The 12,000-nt window shown below is 38.7% G+C and overlaps 1 protein-coding gene across 2 annotated transcripts in view; it reads right to left on the reverse strand.

Annotated features, from left to right (window-relative positions):
* Nucleotides 1–5,252: 5,252 nt before the first annotated feature.
* COMMD10 (COMM domain containing 10) overlaps nt 5,253–12,000 on the reverse strand; it is a 120,885-nt gene continuing 114,137 nt past the window's right edge. For both annotated transcript variants that reach the window (XM_054809695.1, XM_054809693.1), the window contains 2 exons: nt 6,421–6,480; nt 5,253–5,777 (listed from right to left, as the gene is read on the reverse strand). In XM_054809695.1, the coding sequence (XP_054665670.1) occupies nt 5,739–5,777; nt 6,421–6,480 (99 nt within the window). In that variant the 3' untranslated portion in view covers nt 5,253–5,738. The remainder of the gene's footprint in view (nt 5,778–6,420; nt 6,481–12,000) is intronic.

The raw sequence follows: 12,000 nt of genomic DNA on the forward strand, positions 1-12,000 counted from the left end.
CACAGATACCACATTCGTCCAGATTTCCTTGAACGCATGCTGTACATTACCACAGAGGGACAGTTAAGGTAACAGTGATGACGAGAAGTTAAAAGTGTCCCACTAAAACATGGATTTGCTCTAACAAAATGATCATCTTATTTGAACAGCCGGTCAAGACAGTTATGCTTCCAACATGCACAGAGCTCCACATTGCTTTCCTATAATTACAGGAAATATACAAAACCTTGGAAAACCATGGAAGATATTTTGGCCTCAGCAGAGAAGGAACTAATCTTGTCAGTGAGAGGGACAAGTGCTTCACGGATACATAGCTCAATTAGCTGGACAGCACCTGATTTGTAACAGACCCATATTTTCTCCTACCTCTTGAGAAACAAAATAATGAAGGAATGAGGGGATCATCTAAACATTTTATTTCTGTTAAAATTACAGCATATAATTTGGTCTGATCAACACAATTACAAAGGCCAAGGGAAAATGCAATAAAATTGATTCATCACTATGGAAATTAGAAATCACTTTATGCAAGTGTTGCAGATAAAAGCATCTTATTAGCTTATCTTTATGAGACACCACCAACAGCATATCAGACAGCAGCACCGTAGTTCATCCGCCTGGATGAAATCACTGTTATTCAGAAGGCCAGTCTGGCTGATCCATAGAAAAGGAATTTCCTCACATTGGCTCAAAATGTTGTTCATTTTCATCTGCCAAATAAGCTATACAAGGGTCACAGAGTGATGTGACACTTATTTACTGGGCAATAGGCATTATTAAGCTCTGTCATTTCTTTACCATAATGTGAGTGAATTCATCACCTTTGAAGATATGATATGCCAATATGGCCAAACAATGAAATGTTACTGATGCTGCTGGAAATCAGAGAATATAAGATGGAACAACTGTGATGGGGAGCTTACAGCATTTTATTAAAATACACACTTTTCTTCCTTTGACCAATGTAAGACTTAGCATTTCAGTAAATTCTTTATGCTTTGAAAGAACAAGACTTCAGAGTCTTTAAAATCACAGGCTGTAGGCAGTGAAGCTGCAAGTCATAACTCAAAATTGATGTGTCAATAAGCCCAGGAATTAAAGGGGAATCTGAAAGTCTCCTCTGGAGAGCCAAAGCAGGTTTGGCAATTAGTCAAAATTTGAGATAATAAAGTTATTAATGTCTATCTACCTACATATTTTATTTCAACAAAAATAGAATGCAGAAACTTACAGAGATTTCATATTTTGTTGAGAAACAAGAAGTATATGCCTAAGGCTGAACTGGGCAAAGATAATCTAACACATTTGTACTCAACAAGCATTAATGTGCTATTGGTGTTGGTTTTCCCAAGTGGTCTACAAATGGTTGCTCTTTACCACTAAGTTGGTATTTTTGAGGTAGTTCTCACCCTGGTTTTCGTTTTAGGCCCACAACTCCAAGTCTTCATGTCAAAACAATACTGATGCTTTTTACACCCAAAACAAAAGATTTCCTTCTTTTGCCAATAGTCCATTTGAGGCAGATTTTTATTACACCTTTGAGAGAAGTACAGTCACAGAAAATACTGCCTTTAATGTCTGAGCAAAGATGAATCAAATGTTTTTAAAATGCACTGAAAGATCTGAAAGTAGATTTAATAATTCTTACTCATTCAAATTTCCAGTTTAGAGCTCAATAAATCTCTGCAAATATCTTCCTTCAACACTATGAGAAGCCTTGGTAATTTCAGTTCTGGATCATGCCCAAGATATATCACAGACCAATGCTCTGCTAGGACCCTGAACTGAAGAGAACCTGGGATGTATCCCTTTCCTTTCCTGCAGTAAAAACTCCAAAATACCCACAAGACACACTTTTCAAAACTACGTTTTACCAGAATGCGAAACAAAAGCCTGAAGACCTTCCACATGCACATCCCTGCCTGTGCTCCCACACCAACCTGGTTTATGCAGTTCTGAGAAGGCTACATGCCTTCTTCCTCCCAGGAAAGTGTTTTTCTGTCTGCCGCCTCTGAGGTATGGCACTGGGTCTAGTCCCTGTTGCAGGTGGATCTCCCCTTCTCCTCAGGCATCCCCCAGTCTGTACTGGTGCTAGTTCCTCTCTCGTTCCCTGTGTTGTGGTTTAACTCCAGGCAGCAACTGAGCACCCCGCAGCCACCCAATCACTCCCCCATGGCAGGATAGGTGGGGAGAATTGGAAGAGAGAAAGTGAGAAAACTCCTGGGTTGAAATAAAGACAGTTTAACAGGTAAAGCAAAAGCTACACACAAGCAAAGCAAGGCAAGGAGTTCATTCCCCACTTCCCATGGGCAGGCAGGTGTTCAGCCATCTCCAGGAAAGCAGGGCTCCAGCACGTGTAACGGTGACTTGGGAAGACAAGCACCATCACTCCAAATGTCCCCCCTTCCTTCTTCTGCCCCCAGCTTTATATGCTGAGCATGATGCCGTATGGTATGGAGTGTCCCTTTGGTCAGTTGGGGTCAGCTGTCCCGGCTGTGTCCCCTCCCAACTCCTTGTGCACCCCCAGCCCACTCACTGGTGGGGTGGTGTGAGGAGCAGCAAAGGCCTTGGCTCTGTGTAAGCACTGCTCAGCAGGAACAAAAACATCCCTGTGTTATCAACACTGTTATCAGCACAAATCCACAACATAGCCTCATACCAGCTACCATGAAGAAAATTAACTCTACGCCAGCCAAAACCAGCACACTCTGACACTGCTGGGACACCAGGACTTTATCCAAACTAAGCAGGGGCAGCTGCTCTCAGGGGAAGACTAATCTTCCCCTCTCCAGGTCCACTCAGGCCAGAGAGCAGCAGCCAGAATAAAAGTGTTCTTTTCTGCAAGACCTAACAAAAAACCCCTAAATAGTTCTGCTCTGGCACAGGTAGTCAATTTTCTCTCCTTATACAAGAGCACTTAAATAAGTGACAATGTTCTTCTCTGAGATGGTACTGGTTATGCCATCACTACCTAATAATGTACAACCCCAACGCTTCATGTTACATACAGAAAAGTCTTTCTAAGCCATTTATTTATGAGTGTTCCTTGACAAAAGATAACAACTGTACTTATTACCGTGAGGTATACTATGGCTTTTATTATGGCTTCTGACAGTAAAAAATTTGGTACATTTTGTAAAAAAAGAAGGCAACCACTGCTAAAGAAATCATAAATCTCTTCATCCATCTGCAAATGAGGATGAACACAATAAATTTTACAGAATCCTTGCAAACTTAGGCTTCGTTTTTTCTATTTTTCCCTTTAACATGTATTTTATCACTTTTAAAATATTTCCTCTTAGGACTAGATTTTAAAAGCTCTTTTTTGTTATCCCACACTTTGATTTTGGCCAAATTTGCACCAAGGCTGACACGTATGGGTTAGTTCAAAATACTAGATACTGTTACACAGCTGGCCTCATTTTTTGTAGTTAACTCTGGATTACTTTGTTTCCCCAATTTTCTTCCCATTCCTCTAATATAGAAGGGTTTTCTCCCCCTTTGCCTAATATTTTCTTTGTATATAGACTTTTGCTGTCTTTTCCAGTGTTCCTCCTCTCTTCCTTACAGTTTTCTAACTCCCAAATTCCACCCTTGGGAATATGCATTGGTCTGTCCTCTCCTTCCTTTTTCCGACATCCAGTTTCTTCCTACTCTGTCTTTGACTTCTCCTTTTCTTTCAGACATGCCTGCTAATTTGTCCAATGCTTCTTGCACTCCAAACTGGTCCTGCCTTCACCCCCTCCTCCAGGATTCATCAATCACTGCCTATCCACAAAGACAAGTTAACCCGTCTCTCACACTTGGACTCACACTGCCTTAGTATGTCCTGCATCCACACAGGAGAGTCTTTGACTCACTTCAGACCAGACTTCCAGAACTTAAGCTCTGGAAATTTGGGGAAAAACTCGAGAGCAGTGTCCTAGCACACAACGTACTGTCCCACAGGACCAGTAGAGAAGCCAGGACTTCACGAATGGGATTTTCCTAGCTGTGCTAACTACAAAGCACTGCTAATAGTGACAGGTAGAGGCAATGGTGGGGGTGTGCTCACCTGCAGACACAGACCAACCTATGCAGCCTGAGATGAGTGAGCCAGCAAGCTGCTGCTGAATAGCCAGACTGAGGATGTGATGTCTGTGGGTGGAAGTGTTATATGCCCAGAAGATGAGGCATGTTTGCCAGTGGCTTGAGACAAGACTTGATTTTGGCAGCCAGCCTCACAAGGTGTACAGGGGTAAGATTCTGCTGTGCAACCGTGATTCATTTCTTCTTTCTAATGGAGTAACAGTGTTACCTTACCAGAGTGGTACAGTATCGTCTGGCATTTCGGTTAAGAACTATGATAAATGTGTTTTTATTCTTCAGTGCCCTTTACTCACATGTAGGCTGTTAATGACTTTACCCGCTAAATCTATTATCTCACAGCTCAGACAACGGGTGCAAACCCCTTCAGTATTCTACAGGTAATGGCATAATCCCTAACAAAGCAACACAAAAAGCCCAAAACAACCTTCCAAAAGCAACAAAGCAAGAAGACTGGCACAAGAGGACCTAAACACCAGCTATTCAAAACATACCTTTTGGCTATACTTATATCTAGTGTCATGAGCAAACCAACTTCAAAAGAAAACTGGCTGGCTGGGCATTAACCATCCCTGTTTTAAGCATCTGGAAGAAAAAAGCCTTGTTCAGGGAATCCCTTAAGGAGAAAGAAAGACAAGCTAATGCCAAAGATTTTTATTTCCTCTCACTTTGTATTAGCCTGGAGTGGAGAGTTGTACACTGCACCTGTTATCAAGATGCAGCAGGGAAGTTGTCTGTCAATGAATGGCTACAAACAAGAACTAAGATGACTTTTACCTTCTCATGCTGTTCATGAACCTCCATTCACCCAGAACTAATGTGTGAAAACATGACTAACTTGGCCCTTAAGTCACTGTACTTTATTTCTTCCTGTTGGATGTAAAAACAGTGGTGGACAACATGAGGAAGGCTCAACAAATAGCTTTCAGAAACCTGATTGCCAGACTATTTCTGTGTTCTTTGTTACGGTATACTCTGAGATGTCTCCCCTCAGTTATACAACATACTACTTAGATTCGTTGGCATGCATGCAGTCCTGAGAAGCTGCATTTATTCTCAGTGCCAAAAGTAAACACTGAAATCAGCAACATTTTTTATTATTTAGAACAAGAAACTGAAAAAGAAGATAATGAAATTAAATTAAAATAGCCCAAACTAAACCAATCCATTTTAAAATTCTGAATTTATTTTGACAAATTTGCAATAAGCTTTATCAATCATGTGAGTAACAATTCAAAAAGATAGAGATTTTATTAGCTGTGTATTTTCTTACTACTTTTATATTCCTTTTATGTCTAAAAAATAGATTTTATTCCTGGTCCCTGACTAGTATGCAAACTTCTACCAGAATCAAGTAACGCACATAACAGGACAAAAAACCCTCCCATCTCTGAAGCAGGGCAGTATTCTTTTTTTCTGCAAGTAAAGCCATTCTTCACAATTGCTCAGAAAAAAAGAGAAAGCCCATTAGAATCTTCAGATTCTTAACAAAGATGCTTGCCTAATTTTAATGGTCTAAAAACGAGATAAGCCATATAATTTTACAGGAAGCAACCCACTGAATCCTTCAGCAAACACAGCTTGGCAATCTATCTTCAATTCAAAATAATGAGGTGGCAAGAGTGTGATGGAGAAGTAAGTCTTCAAAAACATCACGTAAGGGAATCCAGCTGTGCTTGTATAGTTTCCAGCTATTTAAAGGAACAAAAAAAGAGAGAAAAAACTCCACTCATATAAAATGTTGTTTAGAAACATGCAAGCAGAAAAAACCCCCACATTCCAGTATCTTCAACTATGCATACTAAATCTATTCACATAGCAATAAAAAGTCCTGTACTCATGAATATTTGTTTTTACATGAAGCTATTAGAATTCATTGCTGCAGTTTAAATATTCAAATTTTAAAGAAACAGTTGTCTAAATACTGCCTTTTTTACATGCACAGATGTTTTGCTGTGAATTTCCAATGCATAATAACAAGGTAAAAAAATAATAGATTTCATTTTGACTGGATTATGAGCCTGGCATTTCAACTGAAGACGTAACACAAAGATGCTCTTTCCAGAGAGCTCCTCATTGTTAATCATCAGCTACTCCTCTCAATTATAAACTGCCAGGTATGCTTACAATGACCCAAGCCCTGCCTACTCCAAATTTGAATGCAAAGACTCTTCTTGAAAATGCTTTATGTGATCAAACAAATCCAACAGCCTTAATTAAAGTTGGACCCATTTCCCTTCCAGTTTCATTAGATTTAATTCCTATAGGCAACGATTCCTGCTGAGCAGCATAAGGTGTTTACAAAGAAACTATAGTATTGTAAAATCTACAGACCTTGTTATAGAACTCAAACAGCTCCTGATGACTGAATTCCACAAACACTTTCTTCAGGTTCTGTGAAGGAAAAAGAAAAGAAAGGAAGCGATAAGCATACTTCCCCCCTCCTTTTGGTATTCATTCCAAAAATTCAGAATGTGAGATTAAGCTACAGAAGAGATAATGGTTGCAACAGTTAGTTTTCCTTCCATTTACTACAACATCCCTCATATATGCATATTCTATTTTAGTGAAGAATTCAAGTCTTCAGGTATATCTGTTCTCCTGCTGTGAATAATAATAATAAAATATCCTATGAAAATTATTTTGTTACCTTATTTTTAAGTCAGATAAAAATGAAAGATAACATTCAGGTTTCTCAGCAGTCCACCTAAGATCTGGTAAATACCATTACACAATGGCAAAGTCAGTAGTGTATTTGATTTAACTTGCACAGCTATTAATGTACTGCACCGGCACAGAGCTAATACTTGCATTCATTAATCTAACAGTTATGATCTTAGCATGCTGACACTGCTATAGGAATCTATGCACAGATTCAGCCAGTTAACAACACAACAGCTTCAAAGCAGTACTTAAACACTAAAAAAGCAAAATAACACAACTGATGGAAACCACTGTGGATAAAACAGATGGTAGTAATAATCCTCTGCACGCATGTGCTGATGTCTATGGAAATGGGGGTTAAATTAAAATTTCTATCTTGCTTAACTCGCTTGCAAGAAACAGGTAGTTTAATGCCTGCCACTTTCAATCACAGTGCAGATCTCTCCAGACTGTTTCCAGCCTTATTCCTTCTACTTTGCTTTGTCACTTCTTTTAAAATAAATTCCTAACTATTACTGCACATTCTCTGTGTTGTTGCTAGACTTTCCAAGGCTTGGAGGCATTCCTGAGGATAACAGTTGCACTTCCAAAAACGCCAGCAAGGCTCTGTGAAAACTGAATCTGTGGACATGTCTACTCACAAAATGTTATCAGCTGAAATAACATACACACACTAATTTTGTTTAACTGGTACCAACTCCACGTTCCACTGAAGTCAGTGGAAAAACATTTATCAATTCAGCTTAAATGAGTAAGGGTACTTTTGCATACAGACAAGGCTGTGGGCCAGATTCTGTATACTCTCATACCAATGCAAGTCTCGATTTAAGTCAAATAATGCTGCTGAATTTGGCGCACCAAATGCACAAGAGCAGCAGAAGCCCTGGGAACTCAGGATAGGTACTGCCTGGTGCCTGCTCCTCAAAAGGAGCTGTAAGACACAGGAAAGGGATAAAATGACTGGGGCCAGCCTGTCTGGTGCAATTCCTCCTCCCCGCTCTGCAGAAAGAAGGATCCTTTCCAACAATTTCAGGAAGGCCACAAAAGCCTAGAAAAGGACCAGTGATTTGCATGAGAGACCAATCTTCCCCCTCTGGGAGGGAACAATGCAATTCTGGGAATCGTACGGTGAATACAAAATAAAACTACCATGACAGCAGTTCTCTTTGCCATGACTCCAGCTGATCCTCCCTCCAAAGAGCATAATGCCATGACAGGGAAGTAAAAGCATTTTTAAAGGCTTTCTAACAGCTAAGAAACAAAGAGAAAGCAAACAAGTGGTTACTTCAGAAAAGAAAGGGGGTAGAGGAAAAAAGAAAGATACACTAATAGCAAATGGATCTACCATTTCAGCCTGGATGAATGTTTGGCATTTGCTGTTCCAGAAGGATTTTGGTGTTCGAATGGAAGGAAGCGAAACCGAAGAGAGGAGGTTCAGAACAAAAGGAAGATATCATATATCTTAAAGTTTATCAGTCACAATGAATAGTCAGGGTCATGTTTTGCATGGTTTCTGGCAGCAGAGGCTGCTGGGTATCAATATGACAGTGTTGCAATGCCTCTAGAGAGGGGCAGTGGGTGTGAGGAACCTCCAAACACCAGATCTCATTTCGCCAAGCTCTATGTCTCATTCAAGATGGGCACCTTCTGGTACCACTTCAGATCAGCAAGCAAGATCAGCTTCTCACACACACACACACAAAAGAAAAAGAAATTGAAAAGATAGTCTTTCATACTTTCCTCTAACTACATTAATCACTATAAGTTTTAAGACAGAGTATGAAAATGAAAAAAAGTGCGATCCTTTTAATTCAGGTTCTTTTTATAGTAAAAAAAATCAATATGCTTTATGAACAGGCTGAGATCTCTCTTCCCATTATTATTTAATAATCATAGTCTGATAACTAAGACAAAATTTATGTTGCCTTGTGGCAGGCAAATGTCTGTAGAGATCTAAAAGAAAGCATGCCGTGCCAGGCTATGCTTCTGATCTGGCGGTGGGGATGGGAGTGTCAATGGGAGAGAGGATATAACAATCTTTTATGAAATATGTTGTTTATCTGCACTTAATTCTCTGCTAAACCAAAATTGTTTCTGTGTGTAAAAACCTGGTACATCTACTACATCAATTCAGCAGAGAGTAGTGTCACAAAAAACATGCAGAAGTGTGGCACCAGTTAAAAATGTTATTTTTACAATATTAAATTTCTCACTATTATGAGTCCCTTGAGGAAACTGCCAAACAATCATTGTTATGTGATCCTATGATCTATGAGTTCCTATATAGACCACGGAAACATCATATCATAACTAGGTCTCTACAAGAAAAACCTATGTCTGAGCAGGTTGATGGCCCCCCATTTTTAGCCAAGATACCCATTATTCACTCATTTGCTTTATTCTGTGTGAAGACAAATAACTGTAATTAAAACAATGTGTCACAGAACTAGGTTACCATCCAGTTCTTCAATTACTCAGTAAAATAGCATTAAAAATTACTGTATAGATAGAATATTGCTAAAGCCCCTAGAGTAGGCAAATTCCTAATCTACTTTATGGAATTTAGCTCAGATAAAGATACAAAATTACAAATGGCAATAATTTTTCAACCATAACTAAAACACAGGATAAAAAAAATCACTTTCAGGTTACTGACTTAATTATATGTCACTCTGTGCAGATAGAGTCTCAGCCTATTTACAAAAAGTGCAGCTAAGCTGCCTTCTTTTATCTACACATACAGGTTTTCAGATGTTGTCTCTGACCTAGTATGTGTTTCCCAGAACGTAAATAAGAAAACAGCAATTTGCTGGATGTCTAACTTCTTTCTTCCTTCTATCAAGTATATCTCTTTTCCTCTTTCCTGATAAATTTCCTCCCATTCCTCACCTTCACTGTACTCTTTCCCTCATTTCTGGCATCTCATTTTCTCTTTGCTGTTATCATCTTCATGTGAAAGAAAACTAAACAGAGCAATCAGAAAACTAAACTGAATTTATTCCTATTGTCACACTCAGTCACTCTAATACTTTTTCTAATTACATCCCAAACTTTGTCACTGTGGCAGTAAAAGTCCTAGCTCCTGCTTTTAAGAGTTTTTCACAGCATCAGAGAAACATAGTGAAGATGTTATTCTTACGAAGACAAAGGAATCTCTAACATAGCAACATTCATTCTTTGGGCAGCTTTGAAAATGTGGAGACAGGCTTTTTGTCTGATTCAATACCCATGAAGAGTGGCAGGGACAGCACTGGGGTGATACACGCTCATCGAGCATAGCTAAAGAGGTGATGCACAGCATCTTCAGCTAAATACACTTGCTGTTAAGTTCAATGTGCTCATCTGCTGTTAAACATGACAGACCATTGCATTTACCACTGGAAAGTCTGCGTGAATTGCAGGTGTTGCCCAAGACAAATCTTTACATCACTTGCACCCTTTGCAAGGAATATGGTAATAAATTTTCTGAAACGTATGATTTAACACATTTGGCCACATATCACTACTGAATGTATTTTTAAGTGTAAAAATTAAGTTTTAGTACCATTTTTCCTTTATAGATCTAGATGGAATCTGAATTCATTCTACCTCTTCTCTCACCCAAGGGTTGCATCAATTTGCAATTTAAAGTCTCCTGAGAATTTCTGTGAAATTCTAGTGAGTTTAATTGATTAGGGTTGTTTTCTCCCCTTACCTATCTTCTCATTTATTGTCTGGTATCATTTTAAAAAACACAACATTTTCACCAGTCTCTAAAACAGCTATTCAACCCCAAATTTCCTTTAGGGAAGGGAGAGGGGAGGGAAGGGAAAGGAAAATGAAGATAAAAATTTCCTGCTCCCCGTCAACATTAATATGCTATCCTATCCCAAACAGCCATTCTGAATGTATGGCTAATTCTACAAAATAGCCACAATCATTTAATATACACTTAGCTTACAGCCACCAGCAAACAATTAGGCAAATTTTTAGCTGAACAGGATCATCAGCATAAGATGATGAAGAGTCAACTATGTAAGATGTAAAAGAGTCTCTGATTTCCCATTGCCTCAGCTAACAATTTATTTTAAATACGAATACCTTCTTGCTGCATAATGTTTCTGTGGAAACCATGCAAAAACTATGTCTCCTTAAAATACTTCAGAAAGCAGAGGCAAATTCCTGGTTATAATCAAAGGATTTGTTTTGTTTTGTTTTCATCCAATGCTCTAGATACTTCTATTTTAATGTACTACTGCAAAGGCTTTATTACTAATGACAGAGTTTTACAACCTTATTTATTGCCCAGCTGTATTCCACACATTTAACTCTGCCACTCCATGCATAAGCATAGAACAAGGCACTAGGAGTTATAAATAAAAGACAAACTTCTGGTTTTAAAGCTAACTTCAATATGAAAAATTGATATTGCTGTAATAGTTCTCAACTGCAAAGCTGTAACTACTTTTACGATGTTGCAAAATAAATGCCAAGTATTCTGAAGTAAACAGATGGAGGGACAGGCTGGTTTGTATATCTAAATGTCTACTGATAATGATAATGTTCTATGACTGAGCACATGTAAAAAATTACAGTAGATTCTGCTAAGTTTGTTAATAGTAACTACCTGAAGCAACACATATCCCTGTCTCTGTATTCTAATAGAATCTTTACTACTATCTTGAGCCACATCTCAGTTCGGTTTAAGAATCTTTTCACATTTGCTCTCCATTCTCCTATTTATTCCCATTACCTATCCTTAAAATCTCAGATATAATGGAAGGATAGGGATAATTAAACTAATCAGTTGATGGCCCAATTCAGATGCATTCCTAAACAGACTCCAGTTGATTCTTTGTAGCTTACATTTCCCTCTGGACTTATCACTGTCTGTGCTACATCAGTTCAGACTTCCTTTAAATTTCCTTGGACCCTGCAGAACTGTGCATTCGCTTAGGCACTTGCAGATGGGAAGAGGGTCATAGCATGTATCTCACAGAATTTATCAGCAAGTTTAAGCTGCTTGGTCAGAAAGATGAATTGTAGCGCGGTAAAAAAAGCAGATGTGTGAAAAAACAGACCAGCATCACTTAAAAGTACACCTGTTCCTTAACTCTCTGCACATAAGAGACAGCAATTAAGACTTCTCTATATTCTTACAGCAGTAGATGGATATAATTCAGCTAAGGGATTCAGCAGAACACAGGGAGTTAAATACTGACTTATATATTCCTAATTACACTTCTTTCACATCATCAGAAAATGTGACCT

Source organism: Grus americana, chromosome Z (assembly GCF_028858705.1).
Source record: "Grus americana isolate bGruAme1 chromosome Z, bGruAme1.mat, whole genome shotgun sequence".
Classification (NCBI taxonomy): Eukaryota; Metazoa; Chordata; class Aves; order Gruiformes; family Gruidae; genus Grus; species Grus americana.